This window comes from Phascolarctos cinereus, unplaced genomic scaffold (genome assembly GCF_003287225.1).
Source record: "Phascolarctos cinereus isolate Bilbo 61053 unplaced genomic scaffold, phaCin_HiC Scaffold_2;HRSCAF=192, whole genome shotgun sequence".
NCBI classification, from domain to species: domain Eukaryota; kingdom Metazoa; phylum Chordata; class Mammalia; order Diprotodontia; family Phascolarctidae; genus Phascolarctos; species Phascolarctos cinereus.
The window spans coordinates 251601968-251619650 of NW_027555625.1; the positions used below are offsets into that span (position 1 = coordinate 251601968).

General features: G+C 44.4%; 2 protein-coding genes across 5 annotated transcripts in view; both read left to right on the forward strand.

Moving 5' to 3' along the window:
* RTEL1 (regulator of telomere elongation helicase 1) overlaps positions 1-5585 on the forward strand; it is a 97917-nt gene extending 92332 nt beyond the window's left edge. Inside the window, 3 exon segments of the mRNA XM_020981603.2 lie at positions 183-359; positions 3554-3657; positions 4350-5585. Coding sequence (XP_020837262.1) covers positions 183-359; positions 3554-3657; positions 4350-4430 — 362 coding nt within the window. The 3' untranslated portion in view covers positions 4431-5585.
* Positions 5586-11195: 5610 nt separating this feature from the next.
* Positions 11196-15193, forward strand: TNFRSF6B (TNF receptor superfamily member 6b). 4 transcript variants are annotated; one of them, XM_078149907.1, is made up of 5 exons: positions 11196-11296; positions 11925-11987; positions 12154-12535; positions 13139-13333; positions 14273-15193. In XM_078149907.1, exons 2-5 carry the CDS (start codon positions 11955-11957, stop codon positions 14569-14571), a joined length of 909 nt encoding a protein of 302 aa, XP_078006033.1. In that variant the 5' UTR covers positions 11196-11296; positions 11925-11954; the 3' UTR covers positions 14572-15193. The 4 variants fall into 4 exon arrangements, with proteins under 4 accessions (XP_078006033.1, XP_078006032.1, XP_078006034.1 ...); XM_078149906.1 differs by having other exon boundaries at positions 11225-11296; positions 11820-11987; XM_078149908.1 differs by lacking the exon at positions 11196-11296 and adding an exon at positions 11517-11793.
* Positions 15194-17683: the final 2490 nt, after the last annotated feature.

Sequence of the window (17683 nt, forward strand, 5' to 3'; positions counted from 1 at the left end):
GTATTATGGGGGTGGGAGGTGTGGGAGAAGCAAGGGAGGAAAAAATCTAGATAGTGTGGTCTAGGTGGGAATGTTCTAGAAACAAGTGTGACGACTTAGGATAGTCTATGACTTGAGTGCCTGAGAATACAACAGGGTGGGGTGCAGCCTGCCTTCTTTAACCAGGACTCTCTGTCCCACAGACCTCTCAGAGCCTGAGAAATCCAGGAAAGTTCAAAGCAAAATCTCTTCCTTTTGCTGCAAACTGAGAAAATCAGAATCTCCGGGAACTAAATCTCCTGAAGGTGCCAGCCACCTGCCAGCGAGGTCGGAGCCTGACCCAATCCCTGCTCTCCCTTCTAATGTTGAACTGGAATGGGGTGAGTGACAATCCTGAACTTTTTGTTGTTTCTAGGGATAGTTACGGGACCTGTAATTTCATTGGTATTGGGACTTTTCCAGATAAGGAAACTCCCTTTGCCAATGGAAGGCAGTACCTTCTTAGATTTCAATTTACTGTCTTAGAGGCTTGCCTTGAGCACTGAGAAAGTAAGTGATTTCCCCAGGGTCACACACCCAGTATGCATCAGAGGCCAGACTTGAGCCTAGGTCTTACTGACTTTCAGGCCAGCTCTGTGTCTTAGACCTTTATCTCCAACGTCCCATTTAGCTGAATCTTAGTGGCTTTGAGAGATGTGATCTGTATGCATTGCATTGAGCCAAAAGCACAGAAATTTACATCCCAAAACATTGGTAGGCTAGCCTGGAACGAATTGGGACCTTATCTCCAAGTCTAAATGGGTCTGTCCTGACTTGGGAGGGCCCTAACCCCTACCAAGGTCCATGATAGTGAAGTCCAGTGAAGGAGGCACTGGGACCCAGAGGAGGACAGATTCTGGATTTGCAGAATTACATAACAATGTTTTCTTCTGACTCCCACCAAATCAGTCTAAAGCTGCCAACTTGAGGCTGATCTGGCTGAAAAGTACCCATCTCATCCACCTGTTCTGTGTAAGACACTGTGCTAAGCCCTATGGATACAAAGACTGAAAATGGTTTTTGTATCACCATCACGCAGCCTGGGACAGAAGAAACAGGCCTGATTAAAATTCCACCTCCAGTTCTTACCACCTATGTGATCTTGGGCCAGTCATTTTGCCTCCTTGAGACTCCTCAGTTTCCTAATGTACAAATGGAGGGCATTGGATTAGATGGTCCCTGTGGTACCTTCAAGCTCCAGATCTTTAGTCCTAGATATAGAGGTATAGTATAAGATAGGGAATGATGGAAACAGTGGCACCATCTTATCTTCCCTGTGCTGAAAGGCTTCCATAGATTTAGGTTGTCAGACCTGGAAAGAGATCTTAGAAAACATCACCTCAACTCCCTCATCCCACAGGTGAGTTCAGTGATTTATCTAAGGTCAGATAGTCTTTAATGACAGAGCCAGGATTAGAATCCAAGTCTCCTGCCTCTTTCTCCAACCTCTTTTCACTCTAGCCACCATGATAATATTTGTGTTGCCCAGCTGCAAAAGGACAAACATATTTGTCTCAATCTAGCAGCAGCTTAAAAATATGTATTTCAAGCTTTCAGAGGCATCTCTGGGCTAGACATAAACTTGAAGGTTGGAATCAAGTTTGAGGCGCAATAAAAAGGAAATAGAAATAAGATTATGGTTTTCAGGAGAGAATTAGGGTTCAAATGCCTTTTACCATCCCAGATCATCTCCATCCTTCAAGGCCCACATCAAATTCCACCTCCTTTGCAAAATCTTCTTGGAACCGCAGCCAATGCAGGTCTGTCCTCTTCCTGATCATTCGTAGCACTTTCTGCCAGTACCACATGTTTTATCACTTGTTTATATTTAATTTGGCTCATATTAAACAACTACTTTGTACCGAGCCTTGGGCTTATTTCATACTAAAGTGAAATAGGCCCAGTTTTAACCTCCAAAGAGCTCTCATGCTAATATGAAGGCTTGGATAAGTGGGATATATGGCAGAATGGGATAAATGCAGACAAGAAGTACAAGCTGCTACATATGGGAAATGTGAAAAAGGAGAGAGGACTGTTGGTTGGGAGCGTCAGGGATACCTTCTTGAGGGAGGCAGCAGCTGAGGAAGGAAGGGATCTCAGCAGGAAGAGAAGTTCAGGATGAGGAAAATCCATTCCAAGCATGGAAGGATCCCATGACTTCCCAAAGAGGTGGGGAAAGGGTAAATGTGAACAGAGGACAATTGGGAACTTCTTTGCCCAAGATATCAAGTCCAGGACTGGGAGCATTGTGTGAAAAGCCCAGAAAGCTAGATTGTAGGTCTCTGCATCTCTGCAGACAAAGGGCCACATGTCTTACTTCAGCCTTCAGCTCCTTAGAAAGATGTGAGCTATGTGTTAGTCTGCTCCCCCAGCACATCTCCCAGACACACTCAGATCCAAGAGCTGCAAACATGTGAATCAGATTAAGAGAAAGCAAAACTGTGAGAGTGGAAAGATACTGGGGGGAAATGAGTATAATTGACTTCAGGGTGTGGACAGTACAAAAATCATCCAGCTTACATGTCTTTCATTTTGTGGAAAGTACCGCTATGGTAGTATGGGTAGAAGTAGATGGAAGTGATCATTAGGATATCACTTCACAGTTAAGTCATATGCCTGCCACCACTTCAGTTCTATAAAAGTGGATAATAGTTCATTTTTTTTAAACTAAAAATGAAATTCAAATCAATTGCTAATCAGTTTAATTATGGATTCTGTGAACAATCTGAACAATTGTCAGTTACAATCTATACATATACATTTATATATAAAACATACACGTACATATATTATTTTTCTTTTTCCAAAAAAGGATCAAGTATTTACAACAATATGTATCCATATACCATTCAATGAGAAATGAAAGTAAAATATAGTCAATGTTTTGAGTGCAAAAAGGAAGAAAGTTTAGATCTGTATTGTAGGTAGCCTTGAATGCCAAAGTAAAGAGTTTATTTTTTGTGGTTTAGTTATTTCAGTTGTGTCCAAACTCTTCACGAGCCCATTGGAGATTTCTTGGCAAAGATACTGGAGTGGTTTGCCATTGCCTTCTCCAGCTTATTTTACAGATATGGAAACTGAGGCAAATAGGGTTAAGTGGCTTGCCCAGAGTCACACAGCTAGTAAGTCTCTGAGGCTAGATTTGAGCTTAGAAAGATAAGACTTCCTGACTCCAGACCCAGCACTCTATCCACCGTGCCACCTAGCTACCCAAAGAGTTTATATTTTATTCAGTAAGCTGCTTTTTGTTGTTTTCTAATTGCCCCTGCCTGTGAATTTCATGTCATTGGCAGTAGACTTGAGAGGCCAGGGTCACTCTTATTTACTCCTCCAATAGAAGCTAAGTATAGGGCAGGGTACTTAGAAATGGAACTGGCACTATGGTGCATGTTTAGAACTGCAGTGACTACCATACATGGCTTCGTGGAGCTCCCCCTAGGACCTCTCCTAAGGTCCCCCTGAGATGGCCACAGCTGTGGATGTCAGGCACAAATTTTTGTCCCTGTCTCTCCTCTCCACCCCCACCCTCTTTCAGAAGGTTTCCATTGTCCTGGTTGCAGTGCTGAGGATGTGGTGCCCTTTCAGTGCCATGCTTGTGACTTTCATTCCTGTAAGGCATGCTGGGAATGGCATTTCAAGGTTGGCTTAACTTCTTATCTTTGTTCCTCCTACTCCTGTGTCTACAAAGTTACTATGCAAGGGACACAGTTCTGTGTCCCTCCTATCAGGTTCGTTATGGCAACCACCCCAGGGCCCTCATTCCCCTTGTAGGGGAACCATTATCCCATAGTTCTCCCCTAGATGTAGGCCTGCAAGACTTTATCAGTCTGTGTGCATTTTAAAGAATTAATTCCTGTTGTCTTTAGCACTATAAACTCACTTGTCAGGGCCATTTCCATCAAACAGCTGAATCACTGAATACAAGACAAGTAGAAGTTTTCTTTCCCTTCCCCCAGCCCCTTACCCGTTTTTCAAGATGAATCCAATGTTCTGCCTCTTTCCAGGATTGCCCGTTGTTACAGATTATGCTGTTTCCACCTTCTAGCCAGACAGCTCCTAGAGGCAGGGTCTCAGAATCAGTCACTAGATAGCCATTGCATTTGGAAAACCACCACTAGTCGGGGGTTTTCAAGCAGCTAAAGGTAAAAGATACAGACAGAACAAAGAATAAGGAAGGAATCTCTGGGATTCTCAGCGAGGTTCTAAGGGATATAGGTGGAGCCAACATTTGATTGTTTATTAACCCAGCTGCTTGTCCATTCCTTCCTCCTGGCAGATGGGCTATAATGGATCCCTCTTAAACTACCTTATTTTTCCTGTTGCCTCTCCAGACCACTAAGAAATGTCCAGAGTGTGGAGCCATTGCCAAGAAGAGATATCTCACCCAAGTCTTCTTCTGGAAGAAAACCTAGTGATGAACTCAGATTTGCACCCTCTGTTGCCCATGGTTGAGCCTCATGCACAGGGTTAACTTGAGATATTCTTGATGAATTTTACCCCTTGCAGATCCTACCACCTAAGAAAGAAGTTGTGGCATGTCTAGCCCCATAATCCTGGCACTGTTTCCCATTTTGCCTTGTTTTGGCAATATGGCCAAGCTGTCGTATTCATCTTGTTGCATCTAATGTACATCCTTTCCTTGGACCAATAGATTTTCAGACTGTCATTACTGAGAAATGCCTAGGGAGCATCTTAGCATCTCATTCACAACACTCAGATCCTCCATTGTCCCTGATTATAAATTTGAGTTGTCCAGTTCTAGTTCCTAGATTCTACTAATATCACCTTTCTTTCTCATATGCAAATAATACATTCATGGAAGAATGGAGTTTCCAGTGTCTCTAGCCAATGGTGGGAGTCATTCCCCAGCTAAGTCTTCTCAGGATCCCATGATCTTTATATGAGAGTTGTGTACTGCCCCCCTCTTCCCAACCATGTAGGATGTGGACTTTAGGCTCTATAGCAGTATTGTTATATATCCTGAGGTCCTGTATATCCCAATTTCCAGTGGAGATCAGCATACTTTGGTATTCATGGTAGTGGTGGGGTGGGGGAATCTGAGGAATGGGTAAAGAACATTTGTTTTTATGCTTGGTTTTTTGTTTTTTAGTTAGTTATTGTGTAATTTTATTTATTGTGCCTTGGTAATTCCCAGATGTTTTGTACATTTTGTAGTTATTTTGAATGTCATTTCCTTTTCTGTTACTTCCTCCTGAATTTTATAATTGCTACATGGTACTGATGATTATTTGGATTTATTTTGTATTCTGCTACCTGACTGAAGCTTTTGTCTCAGTAGCTCTGATAATTCTCTTGGGTTTTCTAAGTAAACCATCTTGAATGCAAATAGGGATAATTTTGCCTGGATAAGGAACATTTTGTAAATTGTCAGGGAGAAGGACACCTTTTTTGCTCAACCTCAGGCAACTTGTCAGAGGCATTATATCTTCTCTATCAGTTTTCCACATCAACTAAGTCAGATTTCCTAGCTCTGATGTCACTGTATCTGCCAGTGCTGTATTGTACAATAATCAATGGGGAAAAAAAAAAGGAAGAAAACTTGCCGCTGTCTACCCTGAGATGGTATAAATTAAGACTTTTTTAAAAAATCCAGTGGAAAAACAAGTCTATAAATAAAAGTTGTTGACTGCTGAGCCCAGGGACATATTAATTTCAGGACAAGAGGTGGTCATGCTAGAGGCGAATTCCCAACAATCAGCTCTGAAAGGAAGCCTTTCTTTGCCTCTTTCAAGAAGTTTCACAGCATAGAGCACCAGCCCTGAAGTCAGGAGGACCTGAGTTCAAATCTGGCCTCAGACCAAACACTTGACACTTACTAGCTGTGTGATCCTGGGCAAGTCACTTAACCCCAATTGCCTAAAAAATAAATAAATAAAATAAAATAAAAAAATAAAAAAAGTTTCGCAGCTGTTCTGTGGGTAGACATCTGATTTGTTTCTCTAACACAGCAAACAGTCCTGAAATAAATGGATAATTGTCTGGGATATATGCTTCCAGGAAAGCAGGAATAGTCAAATGCCATCATAAGGGGCCAAAGAAAAGATTAGTCATAGGGCCTCGGAGACTGATTTACAAATGAGGAGATGGCCAGAGGCGTTCTGATTTGCCTAATGCCACACAGGTAAAAGAGTTAAGATTCAAATCCACTCCTCTGGTTCCAAGCTCATTGTTCTTTGCCCAAGGTCTCTGGTGCATGGAGACCTGTATTCCCTGTGTGGTCTCACCTCTCCCTGCCCAGCCTGTCCTCTTATGTCTTCAAATACCAATACCCCTTACTGAGAGTAAACTGAAAGGAATTACATCAAAATGAAACCAGTAGACATTCAGGCTAGATAATTGGGAAGAACTTGTCATCATGGAGCAAGATTCAAGAGTGAATCAGGGAAGGAAGCTGGGGATCATACCTCCCTGTAGATATCTGAAAACAGGAAAGGTGTTGCCCCATCTCCACCTCCAAAACTTTCTAGCCTAGACTCAGTCCTCAGTGTTGCTGGAGGACTGGAATGGATTTCCTATCATTTCCAGTTTGGTTTATTTCCTTAAGGGAAGAAGAGTTGGGATTAAAATTGTCCAATCTACAATAAAAAAGACTGAGGCAGAGCTCTGAGCAGATGGCACTTTACTAAAGGGTCCATTGTCCCCTCTAATGAAGTGGACCTCAGATCTTCCTCTCCATCTGAGATGCCCCCTTCGTCTGGAACCTTGTATTTATAGAGTTTAATACCTCAATATGCAAAAGAAGCATGGTAAAATACAGAATTTCATTGGTTGACATATTGTCAGAAAATGGATAGACTCCTAATGTTAGGCAGGAGGAGATGGTACAAGCTATACATATGCTTCAAGAACATATTGGGGGTGGGGGGAACTTTCTGTACCATGCCACCACTCATGTTTGGTCATGGAATTTGAGCAAAACAGGATGGAGATATCTTTGTTAGCATTCTTGTGGTTGTGCAAGTGAGCTCCATAGCTGGTAAACAAGTAAAGAACATTATATTAAAGTTTGAGGCCTATTATAGGGCCCTCCTATTAGAATCTATATTTCTATATAACTTAAAAAAATATGGATTAGTGCATTGCTTATTCCTAAACCTATTATTAGATAACTGACTAAATATGTATTACTAGATGAATATGTTGAAATAATTACTCACAATCATAATGAACTAATTAATACTGATTAGCGTTTGAGTAGGAGTCCCCAATGAATCAATTTTCTCAGACTCACCAGACCATCTCACATATCAAGAATCAAAAACTGTATCTTTACACACACACAAAGACCTGATGTGAGAGAGAGACTGCTTCCTAATTCTTCCCAGCTTTGCTTCAAGGCTGAGAATTGATGCTTTACAAAGAGAAATGACCTCGAAGGAAAGGGAGACAAGGAGGGAAAGAAAAAGAAATAATAGGAGATAGAGTGTGAAATAAAGATTGGTGCCAGGTTATGGAGGGCCTTGAATGACAGGGAGAGGAATAGGTGATAGGGAGCCACATGTAAGATTTTAGAACAGAGGAATAACATGAGATCTCTGAATAAGGAAGATTAGCTTGGTAATGGCAATTAGCTTGGTGTAGGTGTTGGAGTGGAAACAGGAAGACCAATGAAAACATTGCCATAGTCCACACAAGTGGTAATAGGTTCCTGTATTAAAGTGGTAGAAGTGGTTATAGAGAGGAGAGATGCAGATGTTGTAGAAATGGGCCTGCCGTCAATTTGAATATGAGAGGTGAAGGTGAAGTGCCTATAAAATAAAATAGAGGAGGGGCAGCTAGGTGGCGCAGTGGATAGAGCACCGGTTCTACATTCAGGAGGACCTGAGTTCAAATTCGACTAAAGACACTTACTAGCTGCGTGACCCTGGGCAAGTCACTTAACCCCACTGCCTAAAACAACAACCCCCCCAAAAAAAAACCCCTAAAATAGAGGAAAAGGGGAATTGGTGTTGCAGAGAGATCAGCCTAGTGTTCTAGGTTTATTCTATAATGTTCCCTTTCACATGCTACATTTTCCTCCAAACTGACCTGCACGATATCTCCCATACACAGTATCCTATCTCCTGTACCCATACATGGGCCTGCCTCCATTCCTGAAGTGAATTCCCTTCAAAGCAGACTTCAAAGGTCACCTCCTACATGAGTTTTTCATGATCTCCCAGTTGTTAGTGTCTTCCCCAACTCCCAAATTACTTTGTATTTTTTTCTATGTTACAAGTGTGCATGTATTGTTTTCTCCTAATGTAAGTTTCTTGAGGGCACCATTTTAGTTTTATATCAGAATTCCCTGAGCCAGCACAGTACCTAGCACATAATAGGCACTTGATAAATGCTTGTAAAAAGCTGAAAAGTTAAAAAACAAAACTCAGCACTTCAGACTTGGGAGAATGGGTGAATGATGATGCCACAAAAAAGTGAAGCTGGGTGGAGGAGCACATTTGGGGAAAAGATTACTTAGCTTCATTGTAGAACATTTAAGTAGCCAGGCAGAGAGAGCTGTAGGTAGGACTGGCCCTCAGAAGAGAAGGGGGTCAGAGCTGTGGTTGGAGATATGTGAGTAATATACATCAATGAGAATTGAGATTGTCAAGGAAGAATTCAGAGGAAGGGGCCGGGGACAGCACCTTAGGGAGCACCTACCTTATGGATTGAGAAAAGCATAAAGAGCTAGTAAAGATGGGACAAGTCAGAATCTGACACCATGGAAAAGAGTCTCTTTCAGGAGGGAGTAGTCAATCAACTCAAAAGCAAGATAAAGTCAATGAAGATAAAAATGGGGGTGGGGAGAGAGGCCTTTGAATTGAGTGAATAGGAGGTCATAAGTGATATTTGAGAGCAGTGGAGGTGAAAGCCAGATGACAAAGGATTGCAGTGACTCCTTGGAGAAGATAGTGGGTGGTGAGGAAGTAGAAGCATTGGGTGTAGACAGATTTTTCCAGTTTAGCAATGAATGGGCTCTTCATAACACTCCTGAAGAGAGAGCTGAAAGGGACTAAGATTTCATTTTACAGGAAAATTTTCCATTTTCTTTATTTTACAGAGGAAAAAGCAGGCTTGGAAAACCTAGAAGAAATGTAGCAAGAGCTAAAAAGTGAACGAAATGCTCTTGAAGAAAGAATTGGAAAGAGAACAAATAGCTTAGATTTACTGAAGAAATGAAATCCTTAAAAACTAGAATAAATGGAAGAAATCAATGACTATGAGATAACAAATGTTAGAACAAAATCAAAAGATTTTTTAAAAAATAAAATGTGAGATCTGGTATTACAAACAAGTGGCTTAGGTCAAGAAGAGAAAATATAAAAATTATTGGAATCCCTGAAAACGCAATAAGGAAGGGAAAAAAAACTAGATGTAAAATTCAGTGTCATAAATGAAAACTGCCCAAATGTGTTAGAACCAGAAGTGAAGCTCCACAAATGTCATAGCCAAAATCCAGAGAGCTCTTACATCAAATAAATAAAACAAGCAGTTTTAAGTACCAAGGACTAATCAGGATCCCAGAGGAACAGACAGCTTCTATCACAAATGAGATGAGATCTTAGAATACAGTGTTCTAAAAAGTAAGTGATAGACTTAACATTACAAAGCTGAATATAATCCAAGGGGAGGGAAATAGATCTTTAATGGGATAGAAGATATTCAAGCATTTCTGATGAACAGACGAGAGCTGAGTATGAATCAGCAGAAAACCTAGAAAGGTAAAGTTGTGAGGAACTATATGAAGTAGGGCTAACATTCTAATGGGGGAGAAGTCTCCTTTCAGAATTCTTAAGGTCTTCAAAGGAAATTGAGGGAGTTATATAAGACAAATAGAGGTCCTGGGGGTGGATTGGTCCTCTTCTGAGGGTTTGAAGAGAGGACGGAAAAGTGAGGATAAGTGGAATACACATATGTACAGAAGGAAGGAAGGGGTAGAACTTGAAAAAATGTCATTTCTCATAATTAGAATTGTGAAAAGAATATGCAAACAGGAAGGAGTGGAGGAGTTGGCATCTGATGAATCTCACTCTTACAGAATAGGACAAAGGAGAACTGAATGCACACATGAGTTTCTCAAACAGGGGAAAAGCTGAGATGGGGACAGGGATGGGAATTAGGAGGGAGGATCATTCATCTCAGAGGGAAAAAAAAGTCCTGATCTTGAAGGGGGTAGTAAAAAAGTGGGGAGGAAGAATTGGAATCCACAAAGGGATGCCTTCGATCTCCTCTTCAACAATTGGGAAATGACTGAGCAAGTCATGGAATGTGAATGTAATGAAAATTATCGAGCAGTAATCAGTAACAAAAAATGGACTTCTCAGAATTCTGGGTAGGATAAATTGACTCAGGGGAAATTAAGTGGAGTCAGGACTTAAAACTTTTATCAGCACAATGACCAAGCATGTCAGCAGAGGACCAATGATGTAGTATATTCCCCATTTTCTGTTTAGAGAAGTGATGTACACAAAGTACAGAGACAGTTTTGTTCATTGCCACTGTAGATTCCTTTTATTTGACCATTATTTGCTACAAGTAGGGTTTTTTTTTGGGGGGGGAAGGAACCAAGGGGTAGATGGAGTAACAAAAGTAATTTTTTTTAAAAAAGTACTACTGAATCATTTATTTAAATGCACAGGAGGGAACAGAACAAGAAGAAGCACAAATAGAGCAGTTTCGAAAGTAACCTATAGAATTCATCATTAAAAAAAGATAGGAAATGGAGATTTATAGAATCTTTCATAGAAATTCTTTTTTCTGCTGTGTATAGAAATGCTTTTTTTTTTGCTTTGGATATTTAAGACTCAAAAAAGAAAAAAAAAAGGCTAGTGATTCGCTTCCAAAATCTTCATTCGTTACTCTGTAGGCTAAAGTGCCCTTGTGAATATTAAGCTAGCACTCCTGGAGCTGGCCCTACCTTTGCTCCCCACCACCTACCCTCCAATTTTTTTTTTTAAATTTGAGGCAAGTTAGTTTCTCACATGGTGGTTGGCGCTCAGTTCTTTCTCTGATTGGGGCAGAGGAACAAATACCTTCCTTCTTGGTCTGGCTCCTTCCCCAGAAAAGAGCAGGGTAAGTTACTTCAGTGGAAAGTGTCCTGATTATGAAGTCTTGGGGGAGGGGAGGTTGAGGAGGGAGGGCTTTTCCTGGGGCCGAAGCCGGGGGTCACGCCCCCTTTTGCCTCCGCCCTCCCACTCCCCTTTTGATTCGAGATTAATAAAGGGCGGCTGCTCTGGAACAGCGCAGAGAAGTGAGGAGCCGCCCCGGCGAGGGATAGGTAAGAGGAGTACGGGCATGGCGCCCTCTCCCTCCCCTCCGTTTTATGTCTTGGCCGGGAGACTGAGGCAGAGGGAGGGCGGGGCCTGGGAGAGCTCCGCCCGAGCCAGGGCTCGGGGGAAGAGGAGGGGAGCAGGAAGCGGGAAGAGCTGGGATTCCTCCAAAGTCGTGTCCCTGCCCGCCTTTCGTTTTATGCTCTTTGTGGCCGAGGGTGCTGGGGTCGGTCGGTCACTATGCGTGGTCCTGGTCCTGACCCTGGCCCAGCCCAACTCGCTTCAACGGGAAAGGGAAGGGGAGGCCGCCGGGGCTGTGTGCTGTCCCCGGTCAGTCGCTTTGTATCTGCGCCTCTTTGTCAAAAGGTTCAGTCCGGACCCAGCGTATTTAGAGATGTGACGGGCATGCCGGGGTATACAACCCTTGTGCTCTTCTTACTGGAGGTAGCCGAGAACGAGGAGGAAAACCCATCTGCGTGCCGGTGTACTGGCTCCCCATCCCCTGGTGACTCCCTCCCCTTCCTTTCTCAGTCTTTTGTCACCGAGGGTCCAGGGACCCGGTTCAAAAGAGGAAAGTTTTGAATCTCCCTTCTCAGCAGCATCCCCCGAAAATTCAAAAGACCTTTCTCCTTCCAGAGTTTGGATCATCCATCCCAACCAAGAACCATGGATCTCGCAACCCGGAACATAAAATTTTTGGTAAGGTCTAGACTAACACTGAGCTATCCTTTCAACTCTAAATGGGCATGGTGGGAATTTATCGAAGTTCTCTGTAGTGACCTGGCCCAGCCTGAGAAGGGCGCCCAGAAAAGTATGGGAAAACCTCTGGTTCTGACCTGGAACCCTTTGTCTCCCTGTCTCAAAGTGGATAGTCAGTACGCTTCTGCTGTTGCTGGTGATGCCAGGGGATGCAGGCAACTTCCCTACCTACTCTTGGAGAGATGCAGAGACCCAGGAGTGGCTAGTGTGTGATCAGTGCCCACCTGGCACTTTTGTGAAGCACCACTGCAGCTACAAGAGTCCCACAGTTTGCCAGCCATGCCCATCACTCCACTATACACAGTACTGGAACTACCTGGAGAAATGCCGATACTGCAATGTGTTCTGCGGGGAGCATGAAGAGGAAGTTCAGGCTTGCAACGCCACTCACAACCGAGCTTGCCGCTGCCAGTTGGGCTACTATGCCCATGCTGACTTCTGCATTGAGCACTCAGCCTGCCCTCCAGGCTCTGGTGTGGTCACTTTGGGTAGGTGGTGGTTTCTGTATCCCCAGAGCTGAGTCCTTTTCTAGGTACCCTAGATTCCCTTTTCCCACATCTCCTCTACCCTGGCTGGTCTGAGCTCTCTAGGTTCCCACAGGTCGTCACAATTGTTCACTTTACTCTGTGCTGGATTGGGGAGCTAGGGGGTGGAGAATGGTAGCACTGAGATGGTGGCAGGAGGGATGCCTGGAAGTTTCTGATTTGAAAATAACGTAAATGGACAGAACCCAGGAGAGAAACATCTATATCCCCTCCCTCACTTCATTCTCAGCTCACAGGCACTAGATCCAGCGCTGGGCCCGGGGGCAGGAAGATCTGAATTCAGATCTGCCTCAGACGCTTGACAGCTATGTGAGCCCTGAGCAAGTCATTTAATACCTCTTTGCTTCATTTGCATTTTCACTGTACAGTGAAGATAATAAAAGCACCTACCTGGCAGGGTTGTTGTGAGGATCAAATGAGATATTTGTAAAAAGGCACATGGCACATAGTAGGAATATAAAAATGCTTATCACCCTTCCCCTTCCTTCCCCTCCCTCCACCCCAGGGCTGCATAGATTTCTACCTGACACTGTTCCCTCTCCACAGGGACTCCAAACCAGAACACACAATGCCAGCCATGCCCCAAAGGCACATTTTCAGATAACAGCTCCAGCACAGAGAGGTGCCAGCCACATCGAAATTGCACCACCCTTGGCATGTTCCTCAATGTTCCTGGGACTTCATTCCATGATGCCATTTGCACACGCTGTTCTGGTTTCCTGAGCAGCACTCCTGAGCCAGGTGAGAACAGGGGCTTCCCCCATTCCTCTACAATCATCTACTTCCCTTTGAAAAACAGAAACCTGAGGGCATGAGATTCTCTCTGAATCAGCCTCCCTACTTGGCTTCTTCCATTCCATCACTCCCAAGAGGCCTGAGTCAGGGTGCAGCAGAACAACTAAAGTGGTTGGAGAAATTTACTCTCCATGGCTGGAGCCCAAGAAGCTGGAGGGATACAGGAGAAGCCTTAGAAGAGATGAAAGAAGGGGACAGCTAGGTTGTGCAGTGGATAGAGCACCAGCCCTGAAGTCAGGAGGACCCGAGTTCAAATGTGACCTCAGACCAGACACTTGACACTAGCTCTGTGACCCTGAGCAAGTCACTTAACCCCAATGCCTAAAAAGTAAAAAAGAGAGAGAGAGAGAGAGAGAGAGAGAGAGAGAGAGAGAGAGAGAGAGATGAAAGAATCCGGGAAGAACAATCCTCATCTTTGTCAAGGGTGGATGAAAGGCCTAGAAGCAGCTTTTGTAAAATCTCATTCCCTGCTAATATTTTAAGAGCAAGAAAGCTCTCCCCACCCCACTCCTCATCTCTGTCTCACTTACAGTTGAAAGGAGATTGGCCTTTTGAGGTCCCTGATCCTGAGACTGCGATCCACCTAAGCCTCACTTGAGAATACTACCTTTTAGTTGACTGTCCCAGCTCAGCCTTCAAACTAAGATTTACTCAGGGACAAAGAGGCACAGGGAGGTAAGGAGCAGGGGGTCCCCCTGTAATGTAGGACCTTTCCCTAAAAGGAGGGAGTGAGGACTTCAGCCTTGGCCTTTGGACATAACCCAGCCAGCAGGGATAGCAGGAGGTAGATCTTATCCTCTCTGGAATGGGAGGTGATGGAGAAAGGATCCTCCCATTCATCTGTCCTTAATCAATTACCCCCCACCCCCATATTTCCCACTGCAGGTGACAAGGAATGTGAACAGGCAGTGATTGACTTTGTGGCTTTCCAGAACATTTCACTAAAGAGACTGATGAGGCTGCAGCAGGCCCTGGAGGCCCCTGGTAGCTGGCATAGGCAATGGCCAGAGCCAGAGAGCCGGGCTGCTGTGCAGAAGGAGCTACTGCACAGGTTAACTGAACTCAGTGAGACCCAGGGATCTTCAGGCCTTCTACTACAGTTGCTACAGGCTCTTCGAAAAGCTAAGCTAACCACTTTGGAGAGGAATATTCAGAAGCGCTTCTTCCTTGACCTGAAAGACTAGACCACCTCCAACCCCCAGATGTGCCCAAGGTTCCATTATGCCAGCTCCTCCTCTGGGAAGCTAGACCCTGGAAGTGTTCTGGAGCTCAGACCATGGTGCAGTCTCTCCTCTGGAGAAAGCCAATAGGCAGTGTCCCTTCTGGGCCTCCTACTACTCTTTGGGCTTATTTATTTCACAGCTAGGTGGTACAGTGGATAGAGTGCTGGGCCTGGAGTCAGGAAGACTCATCTTCCTGAGTTCAAATCTGCCCTCAGACACTTACTACCTGTGTGACCCTGGGCAGGTCACTTAACCCTGTTCCACTCAGTTTCCTCATCTGGAAAATGATCTGGAAAAGGAAATGGCAAACTACTCCAGTATTTTTGCCAAGAAAACCCCAAATGGGGTCACGAAGTATCAGACATGACTGAACAATTTCCATCTCCATCAGCCCTCTATTTTCAGAGGTCCCAGTACCCCAACTTTACCAGGGTATACATGGAGCTAATGGGACTCGATAATTATCATGATGAAAAATTATTTTTTATAAAACTGTTTTGTAAGCCCACTTTTGTGCCCATTTCTAGTGCATAGCACAGTGCCTGGCACATGGTAGGGGATTAATAAATGTTTGTTGACTGAGTGACTGTTTCAAACCTCTGTCTTAAGCAGAAGGCAGTGAAAATCCACATCCCTAGTCGAACTTACCTCTCTTTGTAAGTTTTACCTGATTGATCCCACCAAGACTCTGATTCTCACTTATTCATGTACTTTTTTTGGAAGTGTTTTTAAATCTTTGTGAAAGTGGTTCCAATTTTCCCTCCTTGGGTTTCTCTAGCGTCCCAAGAATGGAGGAACCTGGTCTGCAGAGTTCCCTGAAGAAGCTCGAGCGTGTGCATGCGTGTGCACACACACACACACACACACATTTTTCACTGCACTAACAAGTCCCTGTTCTTCAATGGCTGTTATCCTGATAAAAGATGTAATACCTAAATGCACCATTGGACAGGGCAGGTCAAAAAGTTGTGTTAGAAAGTTGGTGAATTGGCTTGAAGACTCCCTCGAGGAAGTGGAGGTTACCTGTGATTCAGAAGAGAGGGGTATGGTCTGGTACAATCCTTTGTAAAAAGTAGGCACACAGGAAAATTACTGAAGAGGGAGTGGAAACCTCAACCCTGGAGGGTCCTTCCTTCTCTGCTTTGGCGCCATGTTGGGGGTGAGAGAGAAATGCTTATGGTCTTTCTTAAAGCCCTCCAGCTATATTCCATTTCCCTAGGCTTTGTTTCCTGGGAAGATGAGGAATCTGTCTGTGATCACTTACAGAGGACAACTCCCTCTCTAAGGCTGGCTCTTTCCATGTGAATTCCTATGCTCTGAGGACCCCAGAACTTCTCTGGTGGGGCTAGTGCAGGCCTGACACCTCTGCTTTTTTCCCCAGAGGCCCCAGCCCAGCCATTGAGGTATAGAGAGTAGTTTAGGAGAGACTGAGGTACAAAAGGAAGTGGAAAACTAAGGCACAGAGAGGAAACTGGGAGGTGGGAAGAAACTGAAGGAACATAGAAGGGAATGTTGGCCTTAAGGGCATAGTGAAAGGTGTGAGTTGTGAGAGAACTGAAAGAGGGAGAAAACTGAAGGACAGGCAGAGGAGGGGTGTAGTAGAAGGGGTTCAGTCCTAGGTGTTCAAGTGTAGAAAGGCGGAGTCTGAGGTTTTATCTCTTGCTGCTCCCTTTCTACCAAGTTCCTTTTCCTTCTGGTGATTTCTCTCCTGAACTACTCCTCAAGATTTCAAACTCCCCCTCAATCAACTGTACTCCACTTCCTAGAAAGAGAAAGAAAGGCCACCTTTTCTGGGATCATTCTTCTCTCTTTTGGCACATAATTCTTCTCTTCTTCCCCTCCCCCTCCCCCATTTTGGCTCTCATGTTCCCTCAGGACAAACATCTCCTGAAGGCAGTGGGTCTGGGCCTGAAGCCAACTGCCCAGTGCTTCTTAGGGGTGGGAGTACTGATAGATAAGGAAACAGGTTGGGGTCTGAGTGTGGGACCTGACCTTACCAGCATCACATCAGATTCTCATCCCATGTCTGTGCCAATGCTAGCTCCTCCCTCCCTGCCTTGGTGGTGAAATTAGGGGATTTCCTAGCACTGGAAGAAATAGCAATACCAGTTTGTAAGAGTCCTCTGCCCTTTTCAGAAACTTCTGCTTCCAGCAGGTCTTTCACCTTTGACCCCCTCCCAGAGTTCTCATTCCCACATGCTTTCTGGGAAACTATCGCTTTCCCTCAATAGCTCTTTTGTCCCAGACCTGGAGAAGGGGAGTCCAGAATGAGGCAAGAGATTTAGCTCTGGACAGAGGAGTAGCTGACTGACAGCACGGTCCACAGATAATGCCTCATTCCTTTCCTAGACCTTTCTCCTCAGACAGCCTAGGTCCTTCCTGCAGTTTGACTAAATATTTGAAAGTAAGACCTTGAGCTCCTTCGTGCCCTAGAGGCCTTGGAAGAATTGAAGTGGTCAGCTCAGGAGAAATCCTCATCCTGATGCCTGCCACAGGGAGGTGGGCAGTTGGTATCTTTCCGCAGTTTTCTTTTCCAATGACTCAATGTGACAGGTGATTCTCCCAAGCTGTAAATTTGCTTGCTGGAAAAATGTTTCCAAAACCCTTATCTTATGGATTAAAGCTGAACTCAACACAACAAGAAGTGTCAAGGGGGCAACAGGGAGGCAAGAGATGCAGCTCTGCTGGATCTCAGTTCCATGAATAACTGAATGGAAACACAGGTGGGCAGGGAATCAGTCTCCTAGGGAGAGGGGAAAGAGAAAATGCCCCACCCCCACTGGGTGTTTCTTAGCCTGGGGAAGCTAGGCGGCCTAATGGATAGAGTTCCTGACCTGAAGTCAGGAAGAGCCGAGTTCAAATCCAGCCCCAGACACTTACTAGCTGTGAGACCCTCAGCAAGTTACTTCATCCTGTTTGCCTCAGTTTCAACATTATCTTTCTCCCCAAATCCTCCTATCTTCCTGCCTTCCCTGTTGCTGACAAGGGTGTGACCATCTTTCCAGTCACCCAAGCACACAACCTAGGTGTCATCACCCCCAGCCTCAATATCTAATCTGCTGCTAAACCACAT